This window comes from Mytilus galloprovincialis, chromosome 9, assembly GCF_965363235.1.
Source record: "Mytilus galloprovincialis chromosome 9, xbMytGall1.hap1.1, whole genome shotgun sequence".
In the NCBI taxonomy this organism is placed as follows: domain Eukaryota; kingdom Metazoa; phylum Mollusca; class Bivalvia; order Mytilida; family Mytilidae; genus Mytilus; species Mytilus galloprovincialis.
Window position 1 is genome coordinate 78,030,297 of NC_134846.1, and position 17,265 is coordinate 78,047,561.

General features: G+C 30.8%; 1 protein-coding gene across 1 annotated transcript in view; it reads left to right on the top strand.

The window, feature by feature from the left end:
* LOC143046029 (E3 ubiquitin-protein ligase SMURF2-like) overlaps positions 1–17,265 on the top strand; it is a 44,901-nt gene that overhangs the window by 14,796 nt on the left and 12,840 nt on the right. Inside the window, exons 4-10 of the mRNA XM_076218980.1 lie at positions 1,115–1,248; positions 3,426–3,600; positions 8,580–8,663; positions 12,226–12,434; positions 13,201–13,285; positions 13,865–14,044; positions 15,000–15,159. Coding sequence (XP_076075095.1) covers positions 1,115–1,248; positions 3,426–3,600; positions 8,580–8,663; positions 12,226–12,434; positions 13,201–13,285; positions 13,865–14,044; positions 15,000–15,159 — 1,027 coding nt within the window. The remainder of the gene's footprint in view (positions 1–1,114; positions 1,249–3,425; positions 3,601–8,579; positions 8,664–12,225; positions 12,435–13,200; positions 13,286–13,864; positions 14,045–14,999; positions 15,160–17,265) is intronic.

A 17,265-nucleotide genomic window follows, 5' to 3' on the forward strand; every position in this document is an offset into this window, starting at 1 on the left:
TGACCTTGACCTCATTTTCATGGTTCTGTGGTTATAGTTAAGTTTTTGTGTTTTGGTCTGTTTTTTTTTATACTTTATGCAATAGGTCTTCTATATTTGGTGTATGGAATGATTGTAAGGTGTACATGTCTAACTGACAGGTGTCATCTGACCTTGACCTCATTTTCATGGTTCAGTGGTCAAAGTTAAGTTTTTGAGTTTTGGTCTATTTTTCAAATACTTTATGCATTAGGTCAACTATATTTGGTGTATGGAAATATTTTATGATCTATATGTCTGTTACGCAGGTTTTATTTGACCATGACCTCATTTTCACGGTCCATTGCTAAGTCATAAGTGTTTGTGTTTTGGTCTGTTTTTCTTAATTTATAAGCAATAAGTCAACTATATTTGTTGTATTGAAGAATTGTTAGCTGTACATGTCTGCCTGGCATGGTTCATCTGACCTTGACCTCATTTTCATGGTTCATTGATCAATGTTTTGTTTTCTTGGTTAATGTTGAGTTTATGTGACAGTTGTAATAAAAGCTTTATATTTAGGTCTATCAACATAATATCAATGATTAGTAAAGAAGGCGAGACATTTCAGTGTGTGCACTCTTGTAATATTTTATGATGTATTTAAATGAGTAGTTATTGTTGCAAACTCCATTAGAAATTTGAATTGAGATCAGTTTTGGAAAAAGGGAAAGGGGGATGTGAAAAAAAAATGGGGGTGGGGGGTTAAGTTTTTCTCATTTCAGATTTCATAAATAGAAAGGAAATTTCTTCAAACATTTTTTTGAGAGGATTAATATTCAACAGCATAGTGAATTGCTCAAAGGCAAAAAAAATATTTTAAGTTCATTAGACCACATTCATTCTGTGTCAGAAACCTATGCTGTGTCAACTATTTAATCACATTCCAAATTTAGAGCTGAATCCAGCTTGAATGTTGTGTCCATACTTGCCCAAACCGTTCAGGGTTCAACCTCTGTGGTTGTATAAAGCTGCGCCCTGCGGAGCATCTGGTTGGAAATTAAAAAAACCTGCATTATGAAAGGATATTTTGATTCATAAACTTCTTGAACATGAAACTGAAATAATAGAAAAATAATCTTCTTTATAATTACAGGTACATAGGATCTAAGGATTCTGTAACTATTAGTGTATGGAACCATAAAAAGATCCACAAGAAACCTGGTGCTGGATTCTTAGGATGTGTTCGTATTATGTCCAATGCAATACAACAGTTGAAAGATACTGGATGTAAGTAAAGAAAACTACTTAGTGAATGATGAATATTTATAAGTATACAAAAGTTCAAAGTATAGCATTGTCAATAAAGTTACATCTATGAGAGACAAAGGAGTGATGTTTCCATTGTCAACAATTATCAAAGTTTGCTATCTCATTTTTATAAGGGACACAATGCTATTTGGTAAACAGTTGCATTACAATTGGGACACCTCATCTCCATATAAAAATTATCCCCACCCTCTCAGTCATTTTCCATGATACACAGGCAAGACATATTTAGGAAACAATAAGAACATGTGGAACTTCATATGGAAAAATATAATACATTCTGACTGAGATATAGCAACTTTAACATATCCAGATAATTGAAATTTGAATTTTCAGGACGTATTGGTACTGTTAATTTTACTACCACTGGGTCGATGCCTCTGCTGGTGGACTATTAGTCCCTGAGGGTATCACCAGCCCAGTAGCCAGTACTTCGGTACTGGCATGAAAATACAGATTTTTTGTGTTATTAAAATTTGCTGTTACAAAATGATAGAAATTATTATAAATTAAGGAATGTATCTCCCTCATGAAAAGCTCTGATTCCTTCCACAGATTTGGCTATACTTTTTGGACCTTATGGATTATAGCTCTTCATCTTTTATATAAGCTTTGGATTTCAAATATTTTGGCCAGGAGCATCACTGAAGAGACATGTATTGTCGAATTGGCATCTGGTGCAAGAAAGTTGGTACCGTTAATTTTATTGCAATACTATTGAACATTTTTTACTTTAAAATGTTTTTTCTTGTGCCTTGTCTACTATCGAAATAAATGTCTATTTTATTGGTTTATGTTTGTCCTTTTGGCACTCTTTTCATTTTAAGCATCAGATTCAACTATGTGTACTCAAAAGAAGGAATTCGGTGACCCCATTAAATTTGATATCAGTTTATATTAGAAATTCAGAATAACATCTTTTTAAAGAGAATTTGTAAGGCCTTCAGAAATATTAATTTATGTCAAATTGCTGAATTAATTTGCATTCTTTTTATATATCCTACACATTTGTACTTTTTTTCCCATATTCATACATGTAGTTTATCATGCTTCAGTTGCATGAAAATCTTTAAATCTTCATAAAAATTTGAGAGATCATCCATTTATGTACCTACTACCTTAAGTTGTTTTCACTGCTTTTATTTCCTTATAAAAATAGCAATATCTATCTTTAGTTTGGTGAATATATCAGATTGAAAAAAACCTGATAGATAAAATGTCAAGAAAAGCTTTATTATGTAAGTCATAGTTGGGGTGTGATCTGTTCTTTGATGAGGAAAGCATTTGTAAATATTATTATGTAAACCATGTGTGTTATGAGTTACATTCATATACTAGTAGATCAATTTATGCAACTGAAGGTCCAAAAGGGGGAAAGCTTCCCAACAGAAATCATTTACAGTTAAACATTAAGATTTGAATAGGTTGATTTTTATGATATTTTTACATACACTTTTTAAAAACAATTTCTTTGTAGTACTTATTGCCCTTGAATGGAAAGGTTACCTTTATATAACTTAATGTATAGTCAAGATTCATCAGACAGATTTACACCTACTGTTGCTAATCCTGACAGATTAAGTGCACAATTTTTGGCAATGTTGAAAAAAAATAAAGATTTTCATCGCTTGATCCAAATAATTTTACTCTTTCTCAAGATTTACAAATTATATTGGTAATTATAAAGCAGTATATACATACTGTACAATAGATATATTGACATAGCTTACTTTTGTGTTGTGTATCCCCTGACTACTTAATGGACTAGGCCAGTTTGTACTTTGGTGTAGGTAAAATGTATTAAACAAGATGTTTGACAGGGGGAGTGTTTTAAACTTTATGTCATATACCATGTTGACATTAATGTGATATTATAAAGGACACATTCACATTCAACGAACTACCATCCGCTAAAAAAAAAAACAACCATGAAAAATAATATAAACATATATGTGAAATAAGGAATTTTTATAAAATAATAAAAATAAGTGACATTTTTATGAATTTTGGATAAGTATTTATTCACAAATAACACTGGTACAAAACTAGTTATTGTAATATTTCAATGTCTGTGTGTGTATCTATGCCTATTAGGAGTGCAAATCCAAATAATAGACGACCGAGTATTTCTGTTACAGTTCAACGTTTGGACCTACAGAGGAATAACAGTGATGATAATGATAATGTGCGTGGACAGATTGTCATCAGTTTGATATCCCGGGACCGAGGTGGATCAGGCTCTGGTCCAGTCAATACTGATGCCTCAGGAATACCTCCATCGATTCCCAGTGATCCAAATGAATTACCGGAAGGGTAAGTCTGCTAATATTGCCCTTATTTATATTGTTTGATATCCCGGGACCAAGGAGGCTCAGACTCTGGTCCAGTCAATACTGATGCCTCATGAATACCTCCATCGATTCCCAGTGATCCAAATGAATTACCGGAAGGGTCAGTCAGCTAATATTACCCTTATTTATAATGTTTGATATCAGGGACCGAGGAGGCTCGGGCTCTGGTCCAGTCAATACTGATGCCTCAGGAATACCTCCATAGATTCCTATCGATCCTAATGAATTACTGGAAGGGTAAGTCTCCTAATATTACCCTTATACTTAATGTTTGATTCCCCGGAACTGAGGTGGATCAGGCTCTGGTCCAGTCAATACTGATGCCTTAGGAATACCTCCATCAATTCCCAGTGATCCAAATGAATTACCGGAAGGGTCAGTCAGCTGATATTACCCTTATATTTAATGTTTGATTTCCCGGGATCAAGGTGGACCAGGCTTCGGTCCAGTCAATAATGATGCCTCAGGAATACTCCACCGATTCCCAGTGATCCAAATGAATTACCTGAAGGGAAAGTCGGCTAATATTACCCTTATTTTCAATGTTTAATATAGAATCATACCTTTGATGATGTTGATCTTCGGATAAAGGTTTCATTTGCAAATCAGTGACAAAAACATCTTTTGATATGGGTTACTGTAAATTCATAAATTATTGGGAAGTTTTTATTATTGAGAACAATGCGACAGGATTATCATTGCAATAATAAAAACCGGCATTTTGAAATTTTTTATATGAATCAAACAGGATATTTCTGAATATCGCGAAAAAATATAATAGTATTTTAGTCTAAAATGACAAAATTACAATAATAAATGCACACAATAATTTCTGAATTTACAGTTTTCTGGTTTGATTTGAATCCTTTCACTCAGAATTAGAAATTGTCACTTGTTTTCCGGTTTTTCTATATATAGTTAGCTATTGTCACAATTTTGTTTGCATTTATTCTAAATAATGTTAAGATATTCCCAATATGAATTTCTGTTGGGTAAAATTGTTTGGAAATCTATTTCATGTGAATAGAAGTTATAAATAATGATGAAATTCAATTGTATAAAAACATAAGAAGACAATGAAAAATCATTTGTTGGTACTGAATGCATTATTTGAAGTGTCTTAAAACTAGTTCATTAGGTTGTTGCATACAGCGTATCTGCATTTAAGCATTATTGTATTGTCCTTGAGTTGCAGACATCATTATCCCAAATGCAATTGAAAAAAGTGCATCAAAATATATAAGCAATTCTTAAATGCAGGTCCTTCAAAACCTTCAAAACCCTGCTGAGGGGGGGTGGGGGTGGGGTTCAATCAGAATCAAAGAATCAATTGAAACAACTACAAATCAATTTGATCTATCCTTAGTGGGAAATGTTTATGCAGATATTTATTAGAATAAAAGGGGGATCAAATGAAGATTAAGATAGACTTTGATCTTGTGCTTGTAATTAATTAGATGAAAAGTTGAAAAAACTTTTAAAGCAGTAAAAGTAAATAAGCAGTAAAAGTAAAAAAATCCTAAAAAATATTTATCTTGTTCTGAATTCTGAATACAAAGTATGATAATTTGTTGTAATATATTAAAGTAAACATAGTAACACATTCTCAGTAACACTGTTAATTAAGTCTACATATGTTGTTCATGCTTAAATGGAAAAGCTGTGACACCTCCCATCTGATAGACATCTAGAGATATTTGTCAAATACAGATGTTATAAATAGATAAATTTATTATTATACTGTTGGACTAGAAAATAAGATAGATTTAAGACCAGATAAACTTTTTTGCTGACAGTGAATTTATCAAAGATATCCACCCTGCTGCAGGCAATAACTTCAAAGACACATCATTTCTCATTACTTGTATTTGTTTTGTTTTAAGTAGTTCATGTGTAAATATTATTGATATTATCCCAGATTTATTTACGTCTTTGTAAGACTAATGGTTAAGGGAGGGAAAGTTTGGAGTTTTACACCTACGACATGTCATGTTTGTTACTACATAAAACAATTAGTTTTGCCACTTAAGAGTCTTGTGTTTTGACATCTCATAACCCAAATCCAATTTGTATATATTTCATTTTAAAGGATAAGACAGCACCTGTTAGTAGAAAATAAATGATACATGTAATCCTGATTTTAAATGAAAATACAGTTGACTCTGTTTATTGCTTATTTGTGATATCTTAATGAAACAAGCTAAAATGCAACATTTTACTGTTTTATAACCAATCTTTATCCCCATTACGTAATTTTCCCTAGCATTTAACAGGAAAAGTTCATGATAATTAGTACCTTTGGATATAAAGGACATACTTTGACTGCATAGGTTTTCATTAATTTATTCTCCTTAGAGAATTCCTATACTGACTACACATGAAATATTTGCCAATGGACATATGGCTAACAACAGTCATGAAGTTTGACTCACAGGCAAACAATTTTTGGGAACTTTTTTGACGTAGCAAGTTTATAATAAATTGCCACCTATGCTGACTGGTTGACCACATAGCACTGTCTTGAATGAAATAGCTATAAATTAATCTGACAAAATGAATCCACCATCATACAACCATTTGATCTATAACTTTGCATCAGTCATTGTCAGTCTCTGTCAAGAACTAACTATGTTTTGCCATAATAAGGGGCAATTGTGGTTGGTTTACAAGGTTGTTAATGTTACACCTTAAATTAAATTTCCATGTTGGGTTGTAAAATGGCCTATGATTCTAGAGAGGTATTGAAGATATTGACAAAACAAATTAGGGATAGAAACACTTATACATTTTCATACTCTTGTATACAATAGTATGAATTGATGGCTGTATATATCTAAAGGTTTTGTCCAGTGACACTGGAGGAAATGCATTAAAGGGTATTCCAGAATTTTTTATCATTGGAATAATGAGGAAATATATATACTTGTAAGGTCGAAATTACTTATTTCCCTCCCCCCATAAGAAAATCCAAGTAAAAGAACATTAAATATAGATCCCAGTAAGGTTGTGATGAAATTTGTCATCATGGAAATTGATATTCTTTGCTTGTGTAGAAATATGTATTAGGTTGAGTACTGAATTCTAGGAACCATGAAATTAACAACTGATCACCACAAATATTGACAAACACTTTCATAATATGATAATTTCTGTATGCTTCAAAATTGTCCCAAAACAGATTTATTGTTAAAGGAAGTTAATTGTTGCATTGTGATGCAGAGTTTACTAGCTGTGCAGGATGATGGTACTGCAATAGACTTCTCAATACCATGCAAGAACATTTTCACAATTGTCAAGATTATCCTGATTTTGACATTTTGCAATTAAGTGTTTCCTTCACAAATATTAAATTTTCTAATTGCTGGACTTTTTTTCTTCTGTACTTTATTTAACCCATGGATATGTTGTACATTGTACTAGTGGTAGCATATAATCTAGGTAAAATTCCATATGTATTTCAGGTATAAGATACACCAATGAGGGCGTTAGTCTGATTACAGTGTGTATCTAATTTAGACCACAATATTATTGTCAATGCAGAAAAACATAATTTCAATAATTTAAGAGGGGGTATTTCAGCGATTTGATCATATCTAATTGAAAAGCATGATAAATGCAGTGTATCCAATTTCATTTAACGACATCTTGGTGTAGATATAAATTCAGGTCTAACATATAGCAAGAAACTAAAGATAAACACTATTATGATATCATAATTAAATATTCAAGAAAGCAAGCCAATTGACAAAAGATTTATTCGTTCAAGCAGATGTTAATATATTCTTTATAAGTTAAATATGAAGCTTCCTTTTGTTACACTTAAAAAACCGACACATAATTTGTTTACTGAAGACTTGGTATCATTTTCAGTTAATATTATGTTATACTGATTTGCAGATGTCCTACATATTTAATTTAATATCTAACATATTCATGCCAAAACAGCCAAAAATAATTATTCATTTAAGTAGACTATCTCTCTTAATGGTACACCCACACCTTCACATGATAAAAAAATGTGTCACATGTAGTTTATTTGGTCGCTGTAGTTATAAATGTTTACTGAATGTACCTCCGCAGTTTGTTTATTATCCAAGAGTATAATGCACTTTATTGCGGCACTTAAATTTAACGTAATTTGTATGCACGCAAACTAAATGTCATTCAGTCTTTATCAGGGTTTAAATCTCTTCTGTAAAATAAAATTGATTCAATTTAAATATTACTCTTTTAATATTGAAGAGATTTTATCAAATTTGTCCTTTGATATTGTCTAATATTAATGTTGTCTATGTTTTTTTCATCAGTATCAGTGAAAGGTCTTGCAATCAGCTGGGTTTTTTTTTATCAGAGTTAATTTGTGTCATTTTGATATTACAGAGGTTGCATATGATCAAAAATGTGAAATAACATTTGGTAAATAGGAAAAAACCTTTACACATCGATAGCTGAGGCTAAAAATTGGATATTAGGGTAAAATACAAGTACCCAAGTTTTGCCTAATATATTGAAGACTGTTACAGATTAGAAAAAATCTTCAATGTAGAATTGCTTCTACATTGCTTGCCCAATGTATGTTTAAATAATTTAAGCCCTTGAAAGAAGGAGAGATTTATTATGGTGAGGGACTGAATTATTCAGGTTATTTATCAGGTTGGACGCGTACAGCCTGACTCTAACTGAGAGATTATTTATTTTAGAATTGTTGTTCATAGTGCAAGTAAAAGTCAAAGACATCAAGCATTTTAAGTTTCCTAGATATGTAAAGATGAAACAAATTTATTCTTGGGGTGATTTAGATTACAATAGCAATATAAAGTTTTGGTAGAGACACCTATTTCCTGGAGTTTTTTGTGAAAAAATTCTTACAAAAGAGATAATTTGTCTTTACATTTGGATAAAAATGTTTTTCTTTTCTTTGACCTTTTCTTTCCTTTGTAGATGGGAAGAGAGAAGAACAGCAAGTGGACGAGTACATTATGTCAATCACATAACAAGATCCACACAATGGGAGAGACCAACAAGGTAAAGTACTATCCCTAGGTGTACATTCTAAATGACTTTTATGACTGTACTAGTACTGCAAACCAACATTTTAACATTTACACCTTTCTAGTTGGTGATCTAGTTTTGTAAATTTTAGTGTTGATATGCCTGTTTTTAAAACAAAAGATCCAAGTTAACACCTGGAGGTATTGCATATGGTCAATTTGAAAAAAAAATCTATGCTTAACCCTTTCCTCCATGATGACGCCTTTTGAGGCCACCCCCTTTACTCCATAATGAGGCCTTTTGACGCCTGTGTAGTGCCTCAGTTGAAACATCTTACCTAAGACAAATCTGAATCAGACTTAATAATATTTGTATCTAATATAAAAAAGATATTCATGAGAATATCTGACTGGAATTTCATTGATGAAATATATGTTTTACAAATGCATATTAATACTTTAAACCTGATGATTTTTTTTAATAGAAAAAATCCTATGCGAATCAAGTGTGTTAAAAAATAATTTTAATGGTGGATCGGGACTATTCGACTGCGCATAATTTAATGCATGAATTACAATGCACGAAAAGTTTTTATCGTAATTTGATATTATTTTTTAAAAATATTTTGATTGATTAGAAATGTTAAATCATTGTAGTTATGTCATTAAAAGAATATTTTGTTATTATGTGTATCTGTGAAAGGCTCAATATGACATTTCACCCATTTTCACCATTTTCCCGCCAAAATTTGGGTTTTAATTTTTTTTGCTTATTGGTGACCTATGTTTTTTATTTGCTCATTTATTGAAGCTATATTTCAGCTTTTTATATTACAGCTTAGGACCAAGTGTCATAGAACCTTTTTTTAATATTCCAATAAAAATATGTCAACACCTCTATTTTCCTTATCATTTCATTGATATATTCCTTTTACATACCTGTTTAAAAGTAAAGTTTTGAGCTTAAATGGTCTGTAACCCCCTATTTTTTTCGACCAATTTGATTCACTTTCTGTAAAGAATAAAATATAAAAAAAACGGCATTTCTGATAGAAACTTTGAATAGGCCCGAGCCACCTTAAGTGCAGGGCTCACTACAGAAGGAGACCTGGGCCGATAAAGACAATTTTCTGTCCGACACTTTGCTTTGCCTAACCATCAAAAAACGATATCTAGTTGCCCTGTTGCTTATATGTCCCTACTTTAAATTTGTACTTAAAATTTATTGCTATCTTTGTTTATTTATTTGTATATATGTCTAGACCATTGTACTTTGGTTTACAGAAAAAAGATATGCAAATATGCCAATCAACATATATAATAGGTCCTGAAAATTATTTGGATACAAATTATAAATGCTATGTCCAAAGCAAAATCTTGAAAATTATAATTAGATAATTTGTTTATGTCATGTTATACAGAATTTTACATGTAGGTCAAATTACTGATTGTACTTGAAATTTTCACATAGATAAAACAAGAATTTACCACAAAATTTATAAGTTAAGTGGATGAAGTATGTCTGTCCAAAATTTGATCATTACCACAAACTTCGGATCAATGCATCCAATACTGTTGAATTTTAAACCAGCTTGAAGATTATGAAATAATAAATTATGACATAAAGACATACAGTGTTTTCCTTTGTTTTGCAATTATTTTATCATACTTTTCAGATAATTGTATGGTCAAAATAAAACAATTTTTTGCAAAAATAAAAAATGAAGTTTAGTGAATAATAGATGTAGTTCTTTAGCCATAAATCATGCATGACAAATTGAATCTAGTATTTCTGTGTTTGAAAGTTTTATCCCCAGCTTTATGATTTTAACATTATAAAACATCAAAGTACATGAAAGAGAAGTAATAAATGTGGTTTATTAGGGGGGTTCATTTGAGTTCATCAGATATTTTATAAAACAGAAGGGTACAGCCAAACATCATCTATTCAACTGGTAAAAAAGAATATTGCAAGTCACCTTTCTTTTGGAGATTTGTACAAAATATGTAGACACCCAGGACTTGCTTTAAATGAACAAAGAATTACTGAAACAATGATGTACTGTTTGATCAAGGTTTTAATTTCTATTTTTGGGATATATTTATTGGGTGATAAAAAACACTCAATTCATTCATTTAGCTTCAAATTTGAAATAATAGCTTTTTTAAATGATAGAAAGTTCTAAAAGGAGGTATAGACATGCAAATTTGTAATTGGTTGATTGAAGAAATTAGCAGATTGTATGTAATCTACATTCAGGTGCTTACACTATCAGTTCTAATATCTTGCACCTTTTCAGACCAGGGTTTAGGAACAATATCAGTTGATAATTTGGGATTGTTTGAAGTAAACAAACAATAATTGCGGGAACAAGTATTGTCGACTTTCAAATCCATGTTCCTTTAAAAAAAAATATGCAGTGGTGGAATTAAATGTCTTTTGTTTATGTCATAACAGCATTTTAATGCAAGCTGCATATTTGACAAACTAACACCCAGAATAATAAACATTTCTTTTACTTTTAAAATAGCAAAACTATTGAACAAAAATCTTAACCTTATATCTGTTATGAAATTGAATTAAAAAGCTCTGTGATTTGTTCTTGAGGTAGCAATACACAGTTAGGAGTGTCTTTCGCATTTGGTCCTACTGAGTTTTTCAAATATGAAAGCTCTTGTGCAATAAAATTCACTTTTAAATAGCTGATGACTTATTAAGACTTGAAAGAGATTTTATATGAACATCAAGATAGTTTTTTACATGTTTTATGGGCTATTTTCTGTTTGACAGTCCAGCCTTAGATCCAGAAATTATTGTAATGTTTACAGACACTTTTTTTCACGCCAAGTTTGAGACATAATTTTACAGAAAATGAGACGAACAACATGTGGTTTTTCTTTGATCTCTTGAAAGAAGCATGTTGATAGTTTCAGAAAAGGTACAACCCCACGGAATTGAAATCCTACTTTCCACCAAATTTTAAGGGAAATATAAGACATCTTCACATCCCTTTTTACAATATTTTTTGGCAAATAAATGCAGATTGTTGCCATAGAAAAAACAACAATAAATTATTTTAAATATTTTAACTATTGGCCATCAAATTTATCGAAGATATTGATTGCAAACAGTAAGCTTGATTAGTAAGAAATCAAAGAAAAAGAGGATGGTAAAATTCATGAGGGTACCATTTTTTTTCCCTAACTGTATATTGCTACCTAATTTTGACACTTCTTGTACACAAACCATAGTGAACTTAGCTGTATTGTATGTAATTTAGAAGAAAGAAACACAAATTGGAAAACAATAAGATAGAAACAAGAAAGCATCTAGATAAGTTATCTGTCAAATTTCATGGATCTTATAAATATTGGAACTCCATCTCAAACAAGTACTTACCCTGAGCAATTCATATACCTTACTTTTTTGGAAATGAATCTTTTAGGAAAGTTCTACACATATTTGAATTATTAGATTATAATTATTTATAACAATATTTCAATGAAGGACTTGAGTTGCATAAAAAAAGAAAATAATTGGAAAGAAATTACTTTCATTATAAAACATAATTAGCTTATAAATTTTACTCTTTTAGACCTGCCTCAGAATGCATGAGAAACAGTATCATGGTGAATACATCACAACCTAGCCAATCCAGTTCAAATAGATTGTCAAATAATAACAATAGTAGTTCAAGTAATAATAATGAAGAACCACCGCTACCAAGACGCCGTTCAACAAGACATAGAAATTACCTCAATCGTTCACAGTTACATAATGCTGTAGCATTACCAGACGGATACGGTAAGTAAAGAGGATCGACTTTTCTGGTTAAATTGTTGATTAAGAATTATGTGGTTTGAAAGAAACAGTCGGTCATTTCTATTTTATAAACTTTTCAATAGGGACAGTATCCAAAGTCAAATACTATTACAATGTAAGTTAAAAAAGACTGTAAATTTTTTTCACAATTTTTGTCTGAAAAAGTTGTTAATTATAATTTTGTATTGAAAATAAAAGAAAGCTAGCAAAAGATTTTGAATAGCAAGAATCAACAAATGTTGTGAAAAACAATAAATTGAATATTATGTATGTCTTTCCTCAAAAATGCCAATTAGAATCTGAATCGTATATGTCACAAAATAATCTTCTGTTTGAGCATTTTTGATTGTCTTATGTTATGTTTTGCCATGATGTTAATGCATCAAAAATATTCATGAAGCTAAGCAGAGTTTTATTTTATCTCAAATTTATACACTTTTACTGGCTATAATGTACTTTTTTCTATTTTGTGATGCATTAGAATAGGAATAACAGAACTATAAAAAGTTGCCACCATCTATTGGGATTTAGGTGTCAACCCTTCAACAGTACTTGTATTCCTGAAGTAAAACATATTTCTGCAAGGTGTAAAGCATAAATAAGAGACACCTACATGAATACCATCTAAGTGCTTGTGGTAAAATGCAACTTGACAGAATCTCCATTATTTACACATTAATGGATGATAAATGATTGTGGTAGCTGAGTGTGATATATTGTTGCTTATATTTTCCTAATTTTTTTTCAGAACAACGAACGACACAGCAAGGTCAGGTTTACTTTTTACACACGAGAACAGGTGTTAGCACATGGCATGATCCCAGAGTTCCAAGGTTTGTTAATTGGATTGTCTTTCTTTAAGATTGATCATGTGCTTTATCAGAGTCAGTGAATGGGACATGTTCTTGTATAACGTTTATTAGTTTAGACATTAATTGGTATACAGTACGTTCTCATCACATTATTTTTTTATCAAAAAGTAAAGGTATATAATTTTTTTATTATGAAGCTGTTTCATACTTCAGGGCACAATTTGGGTTTTTTTAGTGAATAATAATGTTCCATACTTATATTTAGTATTATTATTTGTGTACACATTCTATGTTTTTGAAAAATCTGTTCAAGATCAGATTGTAAAGTTAAATTACAATTATGATGCCTGAAAGACTTAAAAGTGAAGTTTTATAGAGAAGGTGTATATATAAAGTCAAACATAAACTCACAAATGTAATAGTCTAATATACTTTATATGGCTAAAAAAAAATTGAATATTAAGTTTATATATAAAAAAGAAGATGTGGTATGATTTCTAATTTGTTCTTGTAGTATTTATTTGGTTTTCAGCTGTTTTTCCTTCGAACAATAAATGTTTTAAGAATTTTCTGAAATTATTGTTTTGCTATTGTTTTTAGAGATTTGTCAAATGATGAGATTCGTGAAGAAGACCTGGGTAGATTACCTTCTGGTTGGGAAGTGAGACATACAGGCAATGGCAGAGTTTATTTTGTTGATCATAATAGTCGAACCACTCAATTTACAGATCCAAGGTTGTCTGCTAATATTAGGTTGTTACAGCATAGAGGAGGACAATCGTAAGTAATAGAGATGATCTTTTATTGGAAGAAAATGTTAATTTGATTTAATTTTTAAAGACCTAATGTTTAGTATATAAGCGACAGCCATGAACAGTAGTCATGATTTTTATTTATAAGTCTTTTAGTACATCAAACTACCTTAACAGAACAGGATTTTGATTTATATTGGTTTGTTTATTTTGTTATGACCCTGTTACTCAGTGAGTTCAGTACTCAGACAGTAGACAAAGGAAGATAACTGAAGGTAAATTTCAATGACAATTTTGATTAGTTTTGTTATGTAATAGAGAATTCGAACATCTGTCATGGTTATCATAGGTTTTTTTGATAGACTGATTTTAGTCTCGCCTTAATGGAGTCAAAAAGTGAGACAGAGGTGTGGTGTTTGACTGTTTCAGCACCAACAATGTATAAGTTTGTGATTAAGTCAGTAATAGGGAACCACTAGTAGTAGGTCAATGATATTTGGTATGCAAGTGTATTAGCATTTGCACATCTCATTTCCATGGAGACTGTTTGGCCCTACCCCCTCAGTCATAGTCTATTTACTTTAAAACTTATGCTTACTTTCCATGTAAAAGTCTGTGTTTAGGTCAGTTCAAGACACATCTTTGAATGTTTTGCCTAGGAAATATGATTAAATATGCCATTTGGATTCAATATTTGCATGTTACTATCAAAACTACAAAAAGGCAATTATATCACCATGACAAGCCAGATTTTTAAGTGATAAAAATGCAAACAGTAGTAAAGGGTCAATTGGAGAAAAGTGAAAAAAAATATATTCATATGATTTCAAAATTGCTTAGCAAAGTTTTTAACATTTGTTCATTTCAAAATATATCAAATAAAAGAAAATCCCTGCACCATGCTTGAATATAGCTGTATAAATATCTTTTCAGTAGATCACTGCACCATGCTTGAATATAGCTGTATAAATATATCTTTTCAGTAGTTCCAATAGGTCGAAAGACAAAGAGAATGAATCACCAGTGCCTAAATATAAAAGGGACCTTGTCCAAAAAATGAAAATTTTACGACAAGAACTACAAAATTTGCAACCTCAGGGAGGACATTGTAGGATGGAAGTTTCTAGAGATGAAATATTTGAGGTAAGAAAAACACTATCTGAAAGGGATAAAGTGATAGAATTGATTACATGTTGTGTAAGGTTTACTCACAGTGGACCACAGAAATTAAATATTTTGATTTATTATTGGTATATTCTTAAACTTCTATTGCAGTGAGAATATCAAAAGGATATATAGTTGATATCCAATGTCATTATCTTTGACTTATGCATACTTTATTCCTCTAAGCATTTGGTAAATGTTTTTTTTAAATCTTTGTCTTGACTACTTCAGTTGAAATAAAACACAACAGCAAAACTCATTTTATAGAATGACTGGGAAAAGTTAATTTTATGAGCTCAACTATTTTTATGCCCCGGCTGTAGCAAAGGGGGCATAATTTTTGGGCCTTGTCCTTCTATAGGTCTATATGTACTTCCACAAGTTGGTTCCATTCTTTAACTTTAGTTTGCCTCTACAAAATGTAATGAAACTTAATACAAAATGGTAATTAACACAAAGCAGAGATCAAGTTTGAATTTTGGTGGCGCCACTTTAACCTTTCTAGAGTTATGCTCCTATTCAAATGGAAAAATTGCTGAATTTTTGGTTTCTGTTCTCTAATATAAGATTGCCTCAACCAAATGTAATGAAACTTGTACTTAATGCTAATTATCACAAAATACAGATCAAGTTTGAATTTTGGTGGCGTCACATTTACCGTTCTAGATTTATGCCCTTTTACAAATGAAAAAATGCTGAATTTTTTGTTTCTGTTCTTTTAATTTAGTTACCACAAAACTCATGTACTTATTTGATTAGCATCACTTTTACCATTCTGGAGCTATCATATGTACCTTTATAATGTTATATGCCACCCAGAGCAATATCTGTGTACCATTTTAGTTATTGACCTACTTCTAGGGTTATGCTAGATTTTAGTAATTAGGTCAATCCCAATTTGTATAATTTTTAAAGAGAAAAGATTCTACTAGTGTTTTTTTGTAATGTACCAAAAACATTAAAACAGATGTTCTTTTGTGCATACATTCTCTAGGTAGAAAAGTTGGTGAAGTGGAACCATTCCTTTCACATTCTTAGATGTTTATAAATAGTTTTCATGTACTCTTATTGAGAATTTATTGGTCTTTATTATGACAATGCAATTATTCAGGATGACACTGTATTCCTACTTCTTGCACCAAACCTGTCATATAAAACATACATTTGGGTGATTTAATGGATAAAGTAATAATTGAAAACACATGTCATTTTGATGAAATCCTGCTCATAATTGTGTTTTTGCTAATTACTGTTTATAAAGAGTAAATGACAAGGATAAGTGATTTGAATGGATGTTACAAATTGTCTGGCAGATGTTGAAATGTTTATTGTTTTCTATTTATAGCTTACTTAATGATGCTTTGATCACACCTGGATCTTTACAATTATCATTATTGAAATTTAAAAGTAATTTTCAACATATTAAACTTTAACATGGAATGAATTTAAAAGGAATTCATGTATTTAAATCAAAATAATGTGTTCAGTGATATTTAATTTGAGATTAAGTGAATGCTCGTTTGTCTGTAATTTTAACATTAAAAAAAGTATAGCCTTTGTAAAGCATGTGTAATTCTCCTTGAAAAAAGCAATCACAGCTGACAGAAATATTATGTAATGATACAAACATATTACACTTCATAAGCCATATGTTTTGTATAATTTGAGTGTGTTTGTTTTCTGGATTACTTAATTACCTTTAACTGGCTGTGTTCCAGTAAGGATATTACAGTATTATCTGTAGTACTATAGTGTAATAGGGAGCTCTACTCATCACAGACATGTATAAGAAATGTCAGTCATTTTCATTTTTAGTTGCCAGACATAATTAATACTTTACAGGTTTCTATAGATCTGAAGTGCTAATCCATCTTTTTGCACCATAAGTTATGCAGGTGTAATGATTTCCTCATCATTGGCCGTCTAGACACTTTCACAATTGATGGAATACATACTCTATCAGTTTTTCAATTTATTTATCAAGTCATCATATATTAATTAACAGGAACTAAAGAAAGTGTCATGTTAAAGGTCTCGATGGTCTTTTCAAACTTGTCTATTTTTAGTTGATCACACTGGCACAGT